We start from the raw sequence: 21,440 nt of genomic DNA, 5'->3' as shown, positions 1-21,440 counted from the left end.
ACAGGTAAGACAATATAAAATTAAAACCCGTAAACACGTTTGTGCATAAAAAGAGGTGGTCCATGAGTTGTAGCATATATCCAGCTAAATATTCACAGTATTCCGCAAGTCCAAACACTTATCACAACCTCCATCAAAGATGGAATGATGACGAGGTTGGTGGAACAATCGTGCATACATGCCACTTTGATGACTTTTTAACATAGCTTTTCCATTATATGTCAAATATCTAGTGTCATTGATATCATCTTTATGATCAAATCCTTACGTTCAATGTACTCTTTATAGTAATTTTCATCAATTTTACTTAAAATATGCCTACTTTCGCTTTCGTTGTGGCACGGGAAGCCTCTTGATCGGCTCACTTTTCTGGCACGGGTAGCCTATCTAGTCGTTGATTGACACTGGCAAGGGAACACTCTCCATTACATTTTAGGCTGTATAGCCGTTCCTTGCAACAATGGGAATGGTGTATTTTAAGCATCGCAATGATAAAATTATTATCTTTATCATGAAATAAATTTATGTAAACTGTCATAAAATTCAAGTTCAATATTTTGACACCAGAATTTTCAGTTTCACAATAGTTAACAGACATATGCCATTTGAAGTCAAGATTATCTGCAGAATTTTGTTCTTCTAAAATCCAGTGTGATATGCGACACTCAAATCTTGATTGTCACATGTCGACTTTAAATGTCGAGTGTCATGGTGCATCGCTTAAATGTCGTGCGTTGACCTCAAAGGTCGACACACAACAATCTAATTGGCACTATCCGGATTCCGTATATAAAACGTGTTTAAATTATTGTTAGTAAAAATTAAAAGTGTCAGAATATTGTATGTAAATATCACTTTAAACGTAATTATTTGGACAATCGCTATCGGCTACATATTTGTGGTATCTTTATGTAAATGTATAAATCCATCTGTAATGAAAATCGCGTTGATAAATTGCTGAAATAATGAAAACATATTGGTGCCACGTGTTTACAGTACATAATGCAAAAACCAAAGATTCGTTAAAATGGATTTTCTTGTGCAAGTCAAGTAACTTGTTGCCCGCTAGCCTCAGATTTTCAAAAGGGCCCATTTTAAAACGTCCTTTTAAAACGGCTTTTTACAAGTGGATGAACCAGTCAATAAGTATCATGCCGTCCCTGTCCATGGACTCGGACTAGTTGCTTCCTGGTTCACTGAGCCCTGGTATCAAAGTTTATTCATTTGATATCAATGTTATCTTTCAATTTTCGCCAATAGCCAAAAGCACAAAATTGTGTTCATAAGTATTCAGAAATAAAAACTAAAAAAGGGCACAATACAAGACTCAATTTTGTAAAAGTCTAGCCTATAATAAGTCGTATCCACTCGAGAAGAGAACTTTGATATATCAAGCTGTTTAGTTTGATCTAATTTGCAATACTTGTTCAAATATTGACGTTTATTAACAAGAAATGTAATGGAGAGTGTTCCCATGCCAGTGTCAATCGACGACAACATAGGCTACCCTTGCCAGAAAAGTGAGCCAATAAAGAGGCTTCCCGTGCCACAGCGAAAGCGAAAGTAGGCATTTTTTAAGTAAAATTTATGAAAATTACTATATAGCGTACATTGAACGTAAGGCTTTGATCATAAAGATGATATCAATGACACTAGATATTTGACATATTAGGGAAAAGCTATGTTAAAAAGTCATCAAAGTGGCATGTATGCACGATTGTTCCACCAACCTCGTAATCATATCATCTTCGATAGAGGTTGTGATAAGTGTTTGGGCTTGCGGAATACTGTGATCATTTAGCTGGATATATGCTTTAATCATGGACCTCCTCTTTTTATGCACAAATGTGTTAAAGGGTTTTAATTTTATATTTTCTTACCTGTTTTGTAAATGTAGATCATCCATTTTCTTGTATATAACAGAGAGGCAGCCGAGAATGAACAGAGAGACAGCATTTTGACAGAGAGGCCACCGATATGCATATACACCGTGCTGTGATTTGGTCCATACAACAGCTTTTTTTAAAGCAGGAAAACCACTGTTATACAACTTTTGAATAGAGCTTCTATAAATATGACCTATAGGCCCTAGGTCGCTCACCTGAGACATATAGGAAACAACTGATTTTGTGATATTTGTGTAATAACTGTTGTTTTTGTAGTGTTTTTGTTTACTCTGTATGACAAAAATTTGATATGATCTGAGACAAATACAAATCTTCACAATATACATAAACAAAGAAGATTCACCACTTTGATGGGGCTAATTTTGACTCCAGTGCACTATACAATAAATTATATTGCCCACAATGTATTGAACTCTTGCGGATTGCACGAATAACATTCTTTCAACTCATTAAGTATGTAAGTCTTTATAAATCATGTGACCCTTGAGGCATATCTAAAGTTTGGACTTCAAGTGCATAAGTTGATCAGTAAATTTTAGAGTGTTTTTTTTTTACAATGAAAGTTTAAACAATTGTTTGACCCCTCAAGCATAGCCAGTTTTGACCACATGAGTATGATTAAAATAAACTTAGCATAGAACCACTGTACGATGTGACATGCTAAATAATACATTTCTGTGTCTTTCCTTTTCATAGAAAAATATTAGATATTAATACTAGAGCCACACTGACATGATCAAATATCAAAATTTTGGTTCTTATGGCTGTCTTTCATTCGTGATAACAGAAATGTTATTTAACTAAATAAGTCTTGAATAAATCATGTGACCCCTGGGACGATGCCATATTTAACACCTTAAGCACTTTTAGTAGTTTCATGTTTGCTGTCCTGTAAATTAAAGACAACACGTACATAGCAATTGGTGACCAAACAGCAATGTCATACGATTCCGCGACAAATGTTCAATTGCATTATTTATGGTTATAAGTTAAATAACAGATTCATCTTACATACCCCTATGAATGTCACCCTAAATTTCGAAATATTTTATCAATAAAATTCGTTTTTGCTGTTACTTTTATGAATATTGTGTTATTATTTACGGTTCCATGTTTTCGTGTTGCGATTATTATAACAGTAAATAATGTTAGTTTCCGTAATTAACCGAAGGCACTTCGGCAATGTCCGTGGAACGGGCTGTCAAAATGGCCGAAGAGAAAAGAAAAATGTTATCATCGTTAAATAATCACAATCATTCACTTAAAAGACCAAATGTCTGTATAATTTTAATGTTGATAATAATGATATGTGCAATATCAAATGTTTCGTGCCAAAAGAAATGTAAAGACTTGCCGTGTGAAAATGGAGAATGTAAACAAAACAATACAGTATGCGAGTGTTTTCCTGGTTGGGCAGGCAGCTCATGCACACACTGTTCGGGAAGAGTCAGGTCAGATGTTAAGTTATACTGTTATTTAAAATAATGTACTTTATTCACTAAATGAACATTTGTCTCAGAAGAGTGTACATACAAATGTATACATACACTTATTTTAACTGTTTTTTTAATTAAACATAGGGTTTCTCGGTTAACTTAATTAACTGGTTACCATACATGCCATAATTTTTCAGACCAATTCCGGGACATTGAGTTTAATTGTTCGGGACTTTTGCCGATTTTCCGGGACATGTATAAAATGTAGCGATATTTTTAGACATATGCATTTTTGGTATGTGTTTTTTTTGTTTCGCATCGTTAATTGCAACAGTTCGAAAGCCTATCCGAAATACACTTGATCTATTAACTTCAAATTAAACATAACTTCTTCCGTTACTAAATACAAGCCACGTGTTTTCAGTGTTAGCGTTCGAAACATAGATGGTGACGTCACTGCGTTATTGTTATTAAGACCGGTGTGTAACGCGTAGTTGTTGATACGCTTTTATTAATTTATAACATTTATATTATAAAAAATACAACAATACAGTACCGTTAGATCGTCAACTCAAATAAATTCACAATACAACTTCTTTGTCGGTTAAACGTGCGAACATAAACTGCTTTTAATTTTTTACTCCGCGATGTTGGACTTCAGATGTGTGAACAACTATCCTTTGCCCTTACGCAGCGGGAAATAATGACGTAGTAGATTAAAGTCAATTAACAACCACATTAAACAATGCCGCCTTTTCGGTTTGACCGCGAACGTGAGACAATCAATATGATAACAGGACCCCTGTTAATTGATCGATTTTGACACGTAGCGTAGTCTGCCTATGCGGGTAGGCATTGTCATGGAGACTCTGCAGATATACACAGATTCGAGGTGCAGTTAAGCCTAAGATAAGGTACATGTATATATGGATTTTGTAAATTCCGGGACATTTGACAGATTTCCGGGACAGCGGAACAAGTTCTTCATTTCCGGGTCTGTCCCGGACAATCCGGGACGTATGGCATGTATGTGGTTACTATGATCGGTTACACTGCTGACATGAAAGAAAAGTTTTGTCATCCCTATTAAGTATTCTATTAAGGCTCTTTTAATTTATTGTGTTGGACAAAATATTTGATTTGTATTGATTAGGCCTAAAAAAAAAGTTTTTATTGACCAAGCCAACCTTAAACTTTTTTTACCGTTTTCCGGTTGGATAAATATCAAAGCGATATCAACTTAACCAATTTATGATCCTCAGTCAATTATGTCATGTATCTCTTTACCCACCTAAAGCCTGCCTTAAGGCGGATAATTGTTGTTATTGGCCAATGAGAGCACACGCTTTGAATGAGCGACAACACTCGTATTAAAGCAGTCATACATGAATCTGCAGTTAAACCATGCAGACAAGTGAAGTAATTTTCATAAGTGAGTGATTTTATGGCAGTTTGTTGGCTTTGTTATCTAACACACTCATCGGTCCATACGGGGTGTACACCTTCAGGATGAAATCTCAGTCACTTACTTAGAAGACAGATGATGGCAATTGGGTGAAATCCTCGTGGATATTGTGCATTTCATGCATAATATGGTCAAAACATTTATTCGAACCATAATGCGCTTTAACAAATAATCGTTGAATTAATTACGCACTACTGTAAATGTTTCGTTCGATTCTCAAATGAGCATTATTCAATTTGTAATCCAAAACACGCTTCCAAATTTTAATGCTAACGCGACATTAACACATTCTAGTGTCAAATAAACAGTGCTTTATCCTTTGTCTCCATAAAAAGTGCGCAAAAAATATTCAGACATGTAGAACGTCGTGTGGAAAGTGTGGATGTATTTTGTGTTGTATAAAACATGAACATCACGTCAGGCAATTAAGGCGTGTTCAGTGGTAAAGGCCCGCCCTGATTGAACGTTATTTTATCACATCTTTAAATAGTAACAAATGCCAAAACGTATTTGACACTTAAGAAAAATGGCCAATGTTTGTGTTTCTTGAGCACTTTTATCGTATTTACCAGAATTTGCTTTACAACTGGAATATACGGGATTATAGGGTAATGAGTAGTGACGGGAAAAGTATATGCAGTAATAGATAGACAGTATGGTTGATACGGATGTATTAAGGGATCGGTCAAGACGGGATTATGTGTATCTATGCGGAAAGGGTAAAACAATTTTTAAAAATTACGTTATTAATGACATCATTGCTGTTTTTTTCTTGAAGAGTCATAACGTATTAAATAACTTCATTTCACTCTACAAATGTAATAAAAATAACGTATGGTGGGTGCAGCCCATACCCCCCCCCCCTAACGGCCCGGCGTGTCTGAAAAAAATTCTGTGGAAAGCCAGAGCTCCAGATAAGGATTTGTGAAATTAGTAACGGTACTGCCACTGACAGAAAGAAAAGGAGTAACGCTGAAAAATCAATTAGTACCTGTACTACCATATCCAAAAATACAGGTGGTACTGTACTACCCGTGTTCTTGGATATTGAAGGGTGTATAACTGACTTTACAGAAACATTTGCAGCAATTATAATAAATATATGTAGCTTCTTAAACAGTTACTGTATTAGGTTTTCCATTCTGAATTATGATGCAAATGCAACTACACATTAAAACTCATGACTAATACTATTTCTTCATTTTTCTTGACAAGAAAACACAAGCCAACTAGTAAGCTAAGTAAATGAACACTTATTTCACTGTCTCAACTGTTTCCCATCGTGTTTTCTAACGTTTCTAAGCCACCGATGCAATCAAATTGTTTAATATCGGGGCGACAATGTCTTATTCTTGGTTTACAGATTTAATGTCAGGATGGTTAGACGACACCGTATGTAGTCATTATATGACAACAAAGTGTTGTTTTGAACCGCTTTCGGTTAAGCCGGCATTTCATTGCAAGCAGACATATTGTTTTTGACGGATTTAAAAGTTACAGGAAATCACGCGACAGAATAGACAATAACAATGTGCGGGAACAAAAACTGTCACATGACCACAAATGCGAACGACCACGGCTATTTTTCGGATAAAACGTCAATCGAAGGTATGTTTTCTTACGTTTTCTCCGTTTTAGCAGAACACATGTTACAATGCCTTGGTGCACCGTACTCAGTGCGAATTCTACTTTTCATTGATGTATTGCTCATATTTTTAGGTATAATACTTTTTGAGAACATTCAATGACAAATATCGAACTTGACGATGTAGACGACCACACATTTTTACTAATACCTGTGTTTGTTGTTAAAGCGATTACAAATGAAGGTTTTATTACTGTCATTATGCGTATTTATTTCAAATACGACCAAATATAAGTCTCAATATTAATATTTTATTATTTAGAACGACCGACGACATTTGTTTTGAAATTGGCGAACGACCACACCCGAGTTATAGGCGAACGACCACACACTGTATTCTTGACACATGTATGCATGCAATAAAATGTATATTTCAGATGGATCGCTCAGACCCACATATATGCCGCTATTGTGGCAACGTACTTAAAAGCAAGTCGTCTCTGCGCCAGCATGAGATTAGTCACACAGGGACTGGGAAGGGATATACATGCTGCGATAAAGTGTTCTTCAGCAAGGCGAATCTGAACAGGCACAGGTACAATTTAATCATATATTGAATTATGTTTGTCAGAAAGTGTAATTAATACAAAAATATGCTGTTAATTTCTTCTTTTTAATTTCTATTTAACCCTGATGAAATTTTACAAATAAGAGGTACAAAATCGACACAGCAAAGATGGGTGCTTAACCTATCAAAACTATTGTATTTCATAACTAGTGTATCATGTCACATGCAAAAAGTCTTACTTGCTTATGTTTGTAATGGGATCAACATGGGCTTAATAAACAGCTTGAAGTACTGATAGTTTAAGGCCCAGTCTCACTAACACATTTTGCGATGCCGGTGGAGCCCCGATGCGTGATCCGGGGTCTACCGGTATGAACCGGGGCTCCACCAGGAATGTCCGGGATGAACCGGGTACAACCGGGGCTCCACCGGCAAACTATTAAAATGTTTAATACCTCCGGGATGAACCGGGAGTCACTGGGCCGTACCGGAAACAACCGGCGCGGCACCGGGAACAACCGGGGCAGCACCGTAGCTCCACCGGCACGAACCGGGGTTTATCTGAGATGCTTTTGACCCCGGCAGAACTACGGCAACGTCCCGGTCTGACGCCGGTATAGCCCCGATGAATGCCGGCAGAGTCCCGGTGTAGCTACGTTTCACCAATTAATGCCGGTAGAGCTACGGTTCGTGCCGGTGGAGCCCCGGTTGTAGCCGGTTAATCACGGCAGAGTTACGGTTATTGCCTCCAGCATGAACCGGGAGTCACCGGGACGTACCGGGAACAACCGGCGCGGCACCGGGAACAACCGGGGCAGCACCGTATCTCCACCGGCATGTCACCGGAGCTCTGCCGGGACGCCACCGGCTTTCACCGGGACGCTACCGACTACGACCGGGACTCCCCCGGCTACGACCGGAACTCACCGGGATAAACCGTAGCTCTACCAGGGCCGACCGGGACTCTGCCAGGATGTAAACCGGGAATATGTTACCGCGCTAAAAAATAACCATCGATCATCCCGGAAGTCGCCGGCCGACCGGCTCTATCAAACCGGGATTAAGCGGTGCTACACCGGCAATAGTGAGACTTGGGCTTTACACCATATGATTAATACTTATTGACCCATTATAAAATGTTTTGACTAAAATAAGAAAATTGAGAAGGTTCTTATATAATTAAACGCTATTAAAATTTACTGATAATTATAATTGTAGATGCCATGTACATGGCGAAGAGAAGGCATTCGTGTGTACCAAGTGCAGTAAGTCATTTCCTACAAATGCTGACCTGCAGAAGCACATGCGGCGGGAAAATGGGCAGACAATTGCGTGTGATAAATGTGGCGTACGTTTTGCTGAGAATTCCAATTTAAAGGCACACATAGATATGCACAACGAAGAACATAACTTGAAATGCTTGAAGTGTGACAAAGTATTCCGGCATCGAAGTAGCCTGTCTCGTCACATGAAAGTACACAGCAGTAATTAAGGTTCATGGGGGGGATAAAATTCATTAAAAATTCGCTTTGGTTTTTCTTCATTCAATGTGGTACAATATGGTCAAACTATATATCATTTTAAAGCTAAAGACGGATAGAATAACATAAACTCATTTTTGACATTCAATATTTGTGTGCTTTATTCATATTTTGGTTTAAAACCAATACATTTTTACACTAATTTACAAAATCTCAATCTAAAGTTAGGAAGGATATGCACTACCTTAAGTTGAATAAATACAAAGCTATATACATATACAAGGTCAAGTTAGCAACATTTCACAGAAAATTATTGTCATAAAACAACAAATGAGTTTTTATTCAACTGCCTATTTTGGATAAATTTCCTAAACAAAGTTCTAAAAATAACTAAAACGTAACTACTTTTTAAAAATCACGGTATGGTGGATAGTAAGAGTCACAATTCTTCTTCAAAGGCTTAACAATTTTGTTATTTACCTCTCAACCAAATTGCAAATTTAAACCATCTAAAATTAAAATAGATTGCAGACGACATATAAAATTGTAAAGAATTATAAAGAAATTGGCAAACCGATTGATTTTATATTTCGATTACTTCTACCCATTTTGAAAGCGTGGCCCTCGCTGTGCTCCGTAGAAAAACGTGCAAAACAAATCGGTCGAAACCACGTGCAGTAGTGAGAAAACCGGGTATGTGTATACACATACCTGAGAAAACACAAACATATTTTGACAGTTGGTTCGCAACTAGTAAAACAACTATTAACATTAATCAGCAAGAGATCGCACTCAATAACAGAAATGACCACGTAGAGATATCATCACTTACCCTATTTCAAATATTTTCCAGCTGAAAATTGTCCCCCACACGTCTTTTTTAGTTTATTTGTATTGTTTTTTCTGGAGCCGAAGTGCATCTCACAGAATATCCATCTAACTTCCGTTGTTTTCACTTTCGTTATTAAAAACTTTGTTTAAAAGAATTATTTCTCCTTTTAGATTGTTAAAGCGATGTGTTATTATATATTATCAATAGAATAGTATACCGTGATGAATTTAACGGAGTTACGTGTCGATCTTTCTGTCAGTCTGTAAGCGTACTATTTTATGCGCAATAATATAAGTATGGTGATTCGACAACAATTGTAAACATTGGTGAAATGCTTCTTACATAGTTATTCTTTTGAGTGTTTATGAGGTCTGATCGTGCAGTTTGCAAACATCAACGGAAAGATTACAATCCAATGCATTTGTCATCGTCAACCGTTTGGAATGTCAATTAGGCGATGAGTTAGTTTTTAGCATGTTTCTTTCTATGTTATGAATTTACAAATGGCTGCCCCCATGGTGATGAAATGACATGTGTTCGAGTTTTGATATTTCTAGATATGTAAACTTTTTTTACTATTTAAGCGTAACTTGCCCTCGTCAATGTCGATATTATTCACTAGTTATATAATTTTCCGCCGAAATACGTGGAATAAACATGATTCAGATTTTTGAAAATAATGTATATTTTAGTGTTAAAATCGCTTTGTATTTTGATTGATTTTGTGGATGGTATGATACGTTGATGTACAAAATTGGTAGCAGTTTGAAGGAAAAACATCCTTTAAAGCATATATGTATACATTTTCAATGTGGCACTCTTCCTTTAGTCAAATTTGAGTTCAATGCTTGGGGTCCCACATTTTTCAAAATGAAGCCTCTACATGAACCTTAAGCGACGCCAAGTGTACAGTTCGCCAATCATGCATTTGTATTGTGCTGTCCGTGAAGTGATTATGTGTAGTTACATACATTTTATACATGGTCCTTTTACCCGTCCAAACACAGTTTGTGTTGTATATTGGAGTTTGTTGTGTATTAAAATGAAACTTTTTAAATGAGTTTTATAATATATACAATACTTCGTTTTGGTGTATGTCATGCTATTTATTGCAGAGTTGTCCCCTCTCACTTAGGTAAATTCTCTTGTTTTACCTTGTTCACGATACCTGCATCATTGTACATGCGAACTTAACAACAAACAATTATGTGCATCAAACTGAAACTTCATTGTTCTGTTGTTCATACTTTGTATAAGTACAAGACGTAATTTTTGTGGATGCAACACTATTTATAGGGACAAATTTTCGGCTTATACAGTTTTAAAAAATATTAAAATTATTGCTTAAAACGTAGATATCTTGTTGATAGTCACTTAGTAGCATATATATTTCAATAATTATACATAGTTTTCAATGGGATATTTTAGCGACTGCGGCAACATTGTAGTAGCTAATAGTAATATAATGTACATGGCAATACCTCCAAGCCGGTAGATACCGGACTTGTAAATATACTTTGATGTGATGCAATCGGATTCCATAAGTGTGAGTTTTAATCAAACAGAGGACGTGTTGGTTAATCAATATTTTAGCTGTTATATTTTTTAACGATTCAATCAACATAGTATTGCTTTTTGTGGTATATACCTTACAATCATTGTATTTTATATATGTATTTATAGAGGGGTAACCGTCGATATGTCCATTTATTCAGAGTAATGCTCCATGAAACTAGGCGACTAAATTCGAATATCTACGTCTAAAATCTAATCTTTGTGTGTGATCAATGTGTACTCGGAACACAATTTTGGCATCAACATTGTTTTTCACCTGCTTGAAAGAAGCCATTTCGTGGGTATTTTTCATCTTCATTTACGAGTTGTTTGCTGTTTTTCTAGTGACATAGTATTTGTTATAAATTGGTGCTTGTGATAAATCATTTATAAAGACCTTGTTCTGTAGTTCATGTTTCGTTTGTAAATGTTTTTTTTATGCGTTAACGATAACGATGTTGTAGATTAATTAAAATAGTTTATACAATTTGTTATGCTCATTTGAAGTATAAATGAGTCACACGATACAGAAACCTGATTAATACAGATATTATATAAACAATTCTAGTCAAAAGTTTCAACACAATTTGATTGATGGTTTGCTTTTGTATTATATAAATGCATACTTGATGTTCCATATGGCGAAGTCATTAATGTGATGATTTATGACTATTTACACTCAGTGCTATTATTTTTATGTTCTGTGATAATGTGTTCAGGAAAACATAAGTATACATTTTAGACTGACAGTTTTATGTTTGCAAATATCCGCACTGTGATCTTTGTCTTTGATTATTTTTTATAATAAATTGTTAATCAGAAAAAAATGTTTGTGGTAAATAAAATGAATGTACAGTTTTGTGATAGAAAGGATACAAATATAAATTTTCACTCGTTTCACCATTCAACACCATTGTAAATAACTGCATATTTCATAAGACTTCCACCTCATTTATGAAATTTAATATGCATATATTAACACGTATAACAAGTTAAGCAATAAGTTGCGTATCCACATACGCCACTTACGCATGGGATACGTATACAATATGGAGAAACACATGCACATTCAGTTGGTAAATGTTCGCATAAGTACATATATTTACCTTTAAATGAATATGTCATTACATGTTGCTGGTATATAATCTAAATTATTTACATTCGAATTCATCGTTTTGCTGTTTTAATATAGTACACAAAACACAATGAAAGTTAGATGACGTCTGTTAAGCCCATTTTAGAAGTAACCAGCATTTTGGAATCATTTCTTCTAGCTTTTTCCCACCTAACACCAAGGGCGCCTTTTTGTATAGAGTTTCTGTCCATATCAACGGTCCCGCCTTTCTTCTTACTCCCTTTTCGATGATCAAAGAAATGGTCTCTGTAAGATTGAATACCATATTGAGCTTTATTATTTTAAACATCAGTTAGCGCAAATATGATGATAAAATATATTGAAACAAATTTATATGGTTCGTATTTAAGTATTTGTAACTTAAAAATATTTTTCAAACTTTAAACATTGCTAGCCTATTTCAAAGTTAAACAATGCACGTGGTTTCCAATTGATATTTGTTTTGTCATAACGATCGGAATTGAGCATATAAAGCCATATATGTACTAGCGGGATAAACAAAACGAAGTTTGTTTTCATAGCCTACAGTAAGTCCAACTAACTTACTTGATCGTAATATCAGTAACGACTGCTCTGAATCTAGAGACGCATGCCGCACAGTTCTGGTCACACTCTGATGATAAATCCTTAGACTTCTCCAGCAGATGATATTTATGCGATCGTCCCGTACGGTATATAAATGGTCTATAATAAAAAATATATTGTTATATGCATGAATATTCTATGACTATATACTAAATTATACTAAAGTATACAAAGGTTCTAAACAAAAATTAATTGAAAAACGGCGGGCCTATTATGAAGATTTTTGAACGCATAAGCTTATATTTAGGGAATCTATTTCCACCGTCCCCTTCGTTGAGCTTGAGCAAAAAAAAGAATTATGTTAAGTGCTTCTTTATCAGATAAGTCAACGCTCAATGCTTTTAAAAAAGCGGATACCACTTAAGAAAAAGTCTCTTGTTAGACTTGTTGATACATTCGACATCGTACATCAAGACAAAGACGATGGACATCTCTTACCGATTGCTCTTGCTTTGTAAATGGGAGATTTGAAAGGAGTCTTAATAGGAGATTTCAACGGTGTCAGTTTGCGTTTGTTGGTTCGCGAAGGCGTCATGCATAGGTGTGCTGATTTGTTCGAGATCTTGGTGTTGATGAATTTCTTTTGTGGCAACAAAGTTTTCCGAGCGTTTACATCATCTTTCGCGACAAGTTGAAGCAGTTCTCGCGTCATGTCAGCATAACCACATTTCGATCTTCTGGATTTGACTCTATGTAAGTTAAGCTTTGTTTTTCGTCGCATCTTGTTAAGATACTGAAAAAGATCAAATTTAAAAGTTATTGTTATTGTTAGCATGTGTGTGTGTGTGCGCGCGCGTGTGTGTGTGTATCTGCATGTGTATGTATGTATCTGCATGTTTAAGTATGTATCTGCATGTGTATTTATATATCTGCATGTTAATGTATGTATCTGCATGTGTATGTATGCATCTGCATGTGTATGTGTGTATGTATCTGCATGTTTATGTATGTATCTGCATATTTAGGCATGTATCTGCATGTTTATGTATGTATCTGCGTGTGTATGTATATGCACGTGTATGTATGTATCTGCATGTGTATGCGTGTATCTGCATGTGTATGTATGTATCTGCATATTTATGCATGAATCTGCATGTGTATATGCATGTGTATGTATGTATCTGCATATTTAGGCATGTATCTGCATGTTTATGTATGTATCTGCGTGAGTATGTATATGTACGTGTATGTAAGTATCTGCATGTGTATGCGTGTATCTGCATGTGTATGTATGTATCTGCATGTGTATGTATGTATCTGTAAGTGTATGTATGTATCTGCATGTGTATGTATGTATCTGCATGTGTATGTATGTATCTGCATATTTATTGCTGTATCTGCATGTGTATGTATGTATCTGCATGTGTATGCATGTATCTGCATGTGTATGTATGTATCTGCATGTGTATGTATGTATCTGCATGTGTATGTATGTATCTGCATGTGTATGTATGTATCTGCATGTGTATGCATGTATCTGCATGTGTATGTATGTATCTGCATGTGTATGTATGTATCTGCATGTGTATGTATGTATCTGCATGTGCATGTATGTATCTACATCTGTATGTATGTTTCTGCATATTTATGCATGAATCTGCATGTGTATATGAATGTGTATGTATGTATCTGCATGTGAATGTATGTATATTTGTGTGTGTGTGTGTGTGTGTGCGTGCGTGCGCGTGTGTGCGCGCGCGCTTGCGTGCATTCGTACGAGTGTTTAATAATTAAGTGTGGTCGTTCGCATAAATTTGTATACAAAGTGTGGTCGTTCGCAAATGGTTTTCAAGTGTGGTCGTTCGCACATTTATTTTCCCTTTATAATTATACTTAAGACATTGTTTATAACCTTTTTAAACCATTTAGATTTCGAAACTGTTCTGTTGGTCTTATTAGTACAGTTAAACATTGACAACTTGGTCTTTTAAAAGAGAAACGGACACAGAAACAAGATGTGTGGTCGTCTACATCGTCAAGTTCGATATTTGTCATTGAATGTTCTCAAAAAGTATTATACCTAAAAATATGAGCAATACATCAATGAAAAGTAGAATTCGCACTGAGTACGGTGCACCAAGGCATTGTAACATGTGTTCTGCTAAAACGGAGAAAACGTAAGAAAACATACCTTCGATTGACGTTTTATCCGAAAAATAGCCGTGGTCGTTCGCATTTGTGGTCATGTGACAGTTTTTGTTCCCGCATATTGAATAATATAAAATTATATGAACCCAGTCTACAACTTTTCGGTAATTTAAATTAACGAAAAGTGCTGTTAGGTTAGAGACCAACAAATCACGCCGCGCTGACGCAGACATATCGGTACGGCCAGATTTTTTGTAAATGCGTAAAATGGATATCAATGTCGTAATTGTACGTCCAGTTTATAAAAAATAATGCGTAAATCTTCACAAAAAAGGCGTATTTACGGCTGTACGGACCTTATCTGGAGCTCTGGAAAGCACTGGGTAAGTTTCATGCGATCGTGAGTGGGTGGCGTAAACAGTGATTTTTTTAACTTTCAATTACGTGATTTAATAACATTGATATATTCTTTGATCAAGTTGCATTCATTTGATTTTCGTTCATACACCCGTATTAAACTTAGTTTTTGGGAGTAAACCAGAATCGTGGTGGTTGTTCTGTTGGTTTTTATCATAGGTTGAATCTAGGGCTGTAACGAATACACTAGTTAACGAATACGATACGTATCACGAATACAGGGTTGCGAACTGGAATATTTATTCGCAATATGAATTTCAATGAAAAAAGTAATACTGACAACTTGACATGCCATTATATAGTATGAAACTATGAGTATTTGTCAATTTGATTAATTGAGTATCATTGCATACTGAAAATATGAAATATAACACTGCGAAATAACAAAACACTGACTAGAACTGCTTAAACTATGAACACAGTTTTGAAAACATGACTAGTACCAATCAAATCCATAAGTAGAACAATTAAGCAACTTGACATGACATTATATAGTATGAAACTATGAGTATTTGTCAATTTGAGGCAAGTCAACTATATCAATAGCATTCCCTTTGTAAGGCTCCATGTTTGTTGATAAGTTGCACAAAACTTGTTGTAAAGATAAACAAAAAAGAAATTCCATCTGCTAATCCTTTGTATAATGTTCGTCAAATCACTCGTATTTACCTAAATAAAGATTAAACACCCATCGAAAGATTTTTCAATTCAATGTCTCAAATAAAACTTAATATTCAATCGTTGCCCGCCATTTTTATACGCCCGTCAATGTATCGTTACAGCCCTAGTTAAATCTTACCTGGATGAAAAAAAAGAGTCTTAAAATGATAAATATACAAAGAAGATCACTACACAATAATGGGAACACTTTTTCATGGTGTACATACCAGTGCTCCAGCTAGGCCTAAATCGAAGGGCGCCGCGCCCTGCCCTCCCGAACCTCCGCCCTGCCCCCCGAACCTCCGCCCTGCCCCCCCCCCCCCATTTTTTTTACATACGATTATTCATAAATCTCTTATTACATTGTAATTACTTTAATCCTCATTGTATCATTATATTTGAATGGTTTAATAATAATTGGAATAATACAATTATTTATAACATATAAATTAACATGCAATAGGAAGCATTCCAGAAACACCCGCGCGCTCGTACGTGTCCTTTTCACAAAATACTGCGCGTCGAAAATGCCCTTTTGACAAAATACTGCGCGTCGAAAGTGCCCTTTTGACAAAAAGCCCCTCTGCCCTTTTCAAATCCTAGCTGGAGCACTGACATACCCTACTTAGAAATTTTGTCAATGTTACCAGAACCACAACATTATTTTTTTTAGGCCTTATGTAAGAAACCAATCAATACTAAGCTGTGTTTTTTTCTTGTTATGGTCAGGGCACGACACTAACAGTGGTCCGTTGACCCGGGTTCAATAAAAAATATGGAGGACCAGTGAAACTAGAAATTTGGTTGATCCGTCAGACCAGTTAAAAATCCTGGCCAGCTTATTGTGAAATACTGGTGGACAACTGTTTTCATCAATAAAACAACTTTATATGTTCATAATTACCGATAATTTTATAATTAGTTTATGGGCCAACTCGAGACCTTGATAAAAGTAGCAACATATTGGAAATTCACATTTTTCTAGATCCCGGGATGACAAAAACCTGTTGTCGGATTAAGAAATCAATTTGAGTTCCGCAAATGTCTCCCGCAAATGTTTCCGGACTTCGCCATGATCGATACACAAATGACAATAAAATTCCAAGCGTTCCGATCGAGAAATTAAAAAATGGTATTTATTATTTTGAAAAAGCAGCAATAATCAGCATGTTATTGATCTTAGTACCATCAGAATATACTTTGTTTAATGTGCGAATTTACACTGGAGAGCGCCGAATAATGTTTTGATATTGCCGGAAAGTAAACGTGCGTATTTTCAAGACTACAAGATTTTGCAATGTATAATTTCATTCAGGGAGTGGTTGAACCTCCGCCTAAAAAACCTAAAACTAATGAAGAGAAGCTTGAAGTACATCGAAAACATAAAAAGGATAAGAGATAGTTTAGTAGATAGTATAGTTTTCTTTTTATAAATGCACAAAACATTGTGGAAAGTTTGAAAATTAAGTTCAAATTTGAGTAAAATAGCATACCGGTAGAAATTGTCGGACCACTTGAAATCTTTGAGGACCAGTAATTTCTGAAATCTGGTGGTCCTTTGGGTCAGTAGGTAAGAAAAGTTCTTGTCAAGCCCTGATGGTGAGTGTCATTTTTTACATATTTGCTCCTAATTACATCAGAGGGGGTAATCACGTGAAAGTCAAGATGGCGACATCCATACTGAGACAGTTATTTTTTCGCTGTTTTATACCCTTATAACTAAAGTTTATTTTTTAAATGACGCACACTTTCCATCCATATCAGTAAAATACTAAAAAGGTGATAAGCGTTTATTTTGTATTACAATTCACTTTATATCTCGACTCAGTGTCCGACAAATTTCTTATTTTTCAGGTAGCCCACTGGGCTACCAATAAAAATATTTGGTAGCCCATAAAATTTTCATACAAAATGATAAGAGGCAGGTTTTCTTCTTTATTTTATTTCTTCATTTACATATACATAATATGTATACATACATATACATAAAACAGCAAGTAGTCTGATGTACACAGTCAATATCGTAAATTAATGTTACAGTACAGGCACCGTGTAGTTAAATGTAAATGTACCGAAGAAAATCATATACTACATGTAGATATTACATGTATGTGCACATGTATGTGTACTTAAATTCGGACAGCACGTTAAGTCGTAAACGTAAATAAAGCGTTTAGATGATCAATAAGATTGACTCGTATGGTGTTAATCAATGCAATTGCCCTTTTTAACAACAAATACCGAGTTTCAAGAAATCAAGAGTATTAAATCATTTATTTACTTGTGTCCGACTGTAAGTACTGTCCGAATTTACGTATTGCATCCGTATGTTACGACACTTGTGTGCAGTCAGTATACAATACAATAATTGTTTCAATAATGAAGGAACTGATACAGCGTAACGGTAACGATACAGCGTGTTTACATGATATTTTATTAAGAGAAAATGTCAATGCCAAATAATTCGCGAGATACCCCGGTACTTAAGTTGAAATTCACAACGAAACTTTTAATGGAAATTATATGATCTCAATGTTGTACCCGTAAATTTTTATTTACAAATAAATACACCCACGCCAATTTTCGCGCGCTTTTTATCAGGACAAAGAAATTCATTTCTTAAATGTAGAATTTTGTAACCTAAAATAGGGGCCGCCTAAAATAGCTGTACACAACGCGTGCAAACCGTGGCAGGTTATTTACGCATGTTGCAATACAACGGTCCTCATTGGGAGCTTATTTCATCATATCTTTAAATAGAACCATATGCCGAAATTCTTTTGACACTTTAGAAAATTTAAAACGTTTGTGTTTATGACTCTTGTCTATGTAATATGTCTATATTACCCACCCATAATTTGGTTTTAAAAATATAAATCGGGCATATATGGGCTTATTGATTAACAGTCGATTAATCCAATTATTAATTGACAATGCAAACTAATTAGCAGGTGTTAACCGCGTTCACAAAGTTGTAATTAATATTCATTTTCGGTTTCGTTACCGTTTTGAAGAATCCGCTATTGTTTTTATTTATTTAATGTTTGGCGTCCTTGGATATTTAACGACATCAAAAACGTTGTCGCTATTACTCATTGTTGCGGTTAACAAAGAATTCCAAACTGCGAAATGATGTTGCATCATGTGCGCCAACTATCCAACCGGCTCTCATTATATTATTAGCAGACGACACATGTTGATTCTGATTGGATGATTAAAATACACTGTTACTGTTTAAGACATTGCCGCAAGTGATCGGTGACTGATAAGTTAATTGATTGCACTTTGTTCTCGGATTATAAGCAATACACAGTGCACAAACACATGGTCAGCGTGTTTATTCTACGTATGTCTGTCAATAAACCGGGCTACCGCTCTTATAGATTTATAGTAGCCCGGCGGGCGTCAGCTGGAAAATTTCAGTAGCCCGATGAAAAATTTCGAAAGCCCCCGGGCTCCGGGCAATGGATTTGTCGGACACTGCGACTTAACTCCCCACAAATTTTCTTAGTGGAGCCCTTATTAGGTCATCCCGCTAAGAAATTTTGCACCGAGTTAAGTCGAGATAAAGAGCAAATATTACTATGAAATAATAGCCAGTAACTTTCTTCCTAATATGGCTGGAAAGTGAGCGGAATAAAAAATAATAATACAAGTAATAAAGGCTATAAAACAACGAAAAATACCTGCTTCCGCATGGACGTTGCTATAGATCTTGTCTGTCACGTGATTACCCCCTCTGTACACGTTTCTGCAAATAATACAATGTTAAAAGTCAGAAAAACTATACAGTAGATGTTATCTGCTGTTGTTGTATTAAATAAAAATGAGTTTACTTACGCAGAAGCTGTAAAAAATGTACACTCACACAAATATGTGATGTTTACAATATTGGGAAACTGGGCATGTAAAGCGCCAATGATAATCATGGTGGTCACATTTTTAGTCTTCTATAGCAGCTTTCAAACAATTTGATCAAACATAATCAAACAATGCTTGAATTTTATTTTGTCATAAAAAGAACAGGTACATGTATGTATTAAAATAAATTTCCTTGTGCACTTGAGATTGTTAATGATTTACTTTACAATGGTTTTTTTTCTGCAGTAATTATCTTCAATTATAAAAAGTATACTTAGGTCCTAGGTCATTAAACAAAATATATAGTGATATACATGTAGTTGTTATTGTATAGTCACAAACACTTGTGACATTTATTTTATTGTAAAATTTGGCATGTATGGTGCACATTATATTCTATGACGCAATTTTAATTTTTTTTTCAAGCAGCTGTCGATCAATTAGATTTGATAAAACAACTTTCGAATGTTATATCCTTGTAAATATTTTGTATTTAAATAAAGTCTGTAGATAGGAACTTCAAATGTTTATGGTCTCTATGGTGAACACCTTCACAAGAAAATCATGGTCAGTTACTTAATGGTAACCAGATTAAAGGGGCCTTTTCACAGATTTTGGCATATTTTGAAGTTAGTCATTAAATGCTTAATTTTGATAAATGTAAACATTGCATCTTAAAAGCTCCAGTGAAAAATCAAGAATAACATTTTAAAAAAAGGAAAAAAATGTAGCTCGCACCGGGGCTCGAACCAGTGACCCCCGGAGTCCTGGAGTAAAACTGCATTAGCCCTCTCGGCTATTCTGCCGAGTGTGTATGCAGGACATATTTTATACCTTATATAAGCAATATTCGTAGTTTCGTAAATTTAAACGACAACAACAGAACTCTCCAAATTATTCAATCGTTTCGCGTTGCAATGCTTGATAACTTTTAGGTTTTTAAATTGTCAAAAGATGCATATAACGGCTATATTAGACTATGGTAAATGTTCAGTAATACTATTTCCTCACAAATATCATAACTAAAACGAAAATTTGCAAATCTGAAACAACTGTTCTCAATTTTGTCAATTTACCAAAGCGTGAAAAGATCCCTTTATAAAGCTTTATATCCTCATGGAAATTGTTTAATTTATGTATAAAATCGGCAAAACATAAATTCAACTCTTAAAGCGTTTTAACAAATTATTTAATTCATAATATTAATACTCAGCTGTTAATTGTTTCTCGCTCAGTAAAGGTGAGGATCTAATTGGCAAATATCAATTTTCCAAAACAACGGTTTAGTTTGGTGAAGAGATACATGTAATTGACTGAGGATCGTAATATTTTTTTTTGAAGTCATCATTACTATGACCTTAAAAATTCCTAGTTGAAGTTACTGAACAAATACACTGATCGGAAAATTTTTAAAGGATACAGACTATGATTATAGTGTTTTATACAGGAAGGAAAAAGGGTGTGGTGCAAAATTTCAAAAAAGGGCACTTTAGCGCGTGACATCCATAAAAAGGGCACAAATATATCTGTATAGTGACTTAATAACAAGCTTTGTTACACACAAACATTGTATGTATAGTTTTGAGATTTATTGTTGAATAATTAAACTAACAAAATCCAGAATGTATATTTTATTATGTGTTTTATATTTTCATGTAGTAACAAAAAACAAGATTAAACACCATAGGATATATATCTTATACAAACTATAGCTTTTCAAAGAAGTCTTAGAATACTGTTAAATGAGTTACCCTCTTAAACAATTATTTATATTTAAAACGTTACACACATTGCACAAACAAGTCCTTTATATGCATCTTAAATGGAGATTAACACACACTAACACTTTGTTGAATAGTCAGAAAG

The 21,440-nt window shown here is 35.1% G+C and overlaps 3 protein-coding genes and 1 long non-coding RNA gene across 8 annotated transcripts in view; 2 read left to right on the top strand and 2 right to left on the bottom strand.

Moving 5' to 3' along the window:
- Positions 1 to 3,066, bottom strand: part of LOC127861108 (nucleolar complex protein 3 homolog) — a 73,857-nt gene extending 70,791 nt beyond the window's left edge. The window contains exon 1 of one of the 3 annotated variants that reach the window (XM_052399483.1): positions 2,923 to 3,066. The gene's annotated coding sequence lies outside the window, so the exon portion shown is untranslated. The remainder of the gene's footprint in view (positions 1 to 2,922) is intronic. The other 2 variants (XM_052399485.1, XM_052399486.1) reach the window with 2 other exon arrangements.
- Positions 3,067 to 3,096: 30 nt separating this feature from the next.
- Positions 3,097 to 21,440, top strand: part of LOC127861107 (attractin-like protein 1) — an 81,310-nt gene continuing 62,966 nt past the window's right edge. For all 3 annotated transcript variants that reach the window (XM_052399482.1, XM_052399481.1, XM_052399480.1), the window contains exon 1: positions 3,097 to 3,358. In XM_052399482.1, coding sequence (XP_052255442.1) covers positions 3,114 to 3,358 — 245 coding nt within the window. In that variant the 5' untranslated portion in view covers positions 3,097 to 3,113. The remainder of the gene's footprint in view (positions 3,359 to 21,440) is intronic.
- Positions 6,330 to 11,607, top strand: LOC127861115 (uncharacterized). Its single transcript, XR_008040070.1, has 4 exons — positions 6,330 to 6,416; positions 6,831 to 6,988; positions 8,180 to 8,454; positions 10,170 to 11,607. It is a non-coding gene; the product is annotated as an uncharacterized LOC127861115 (long non-coding RNA).
- Positions 11,987 to 13,270, bottom strand: LOC127861114 (uncharacterized). Its single transcript, XM_052399493.1, has 3 exons — positions 12,987 to 13,270; positions 12,510 to 12,647; positions 11,987 to 12,209 (listed from the first exon to the last, which is right to left on the bottom strand). The coding sequence occupies exons 1-3, from the start codon at positions 13,267 to 13,269 to the stop codon at positions 12,055 to 12,057; spliced, it is 576 nt and encodes a 191-aa protein (XP_052255453.1). The 5' UTR covers position 13,270; the 3' UTR covers positions 11,987 to 12,054.

The sequence above is a fragment of the Dreissena polymorpha genome, chromosome 15 (genome assembly GCF_020536995.1).
Source record: "Dreissena polymorpha isolate Duluth1 chromosome 15, UMN_Dpol_1.0, whole genome shotgun sequence".
NCBI lineage: Eukaryota > Metazoa > Mollusca > Bivalvia > Myida > Dreissenidae > Dreissena > Dreissena polymorpha.
The sequence above is the reverse complement of the archived record's forward strand: the minus strand, read 5'-3'. Positions and strand labels throughout refer to the sequence as shown.

What these genes read in the sequence shown, in the direction of transcription:
- LOC127861114 (XM_052399493.1), bottom strand. Translation starts at nt 13,269, where the DNA reads ATGCGACGAAAAACAAAGCTTAACTTACATAGAGTCAAATCCAGAAGA. An exon ending in TTACAAAGCAAGAGCAATCG is followed by an intron (nt 12,648 to 12,986) that starts GTAAGAGATGTC and finishes TTTTTATTATAG; the next exon opens with ACCATTTATATACCGTACGG. An exon ending in GTTACTGATATTACGATCAA is followed by an intron (nt 12,210 to 12,509) that starts GTAAGTTAGTTG and finishes TCAATCTTACAG; the next exon opens with AGACCATTTCTTTGATCATC.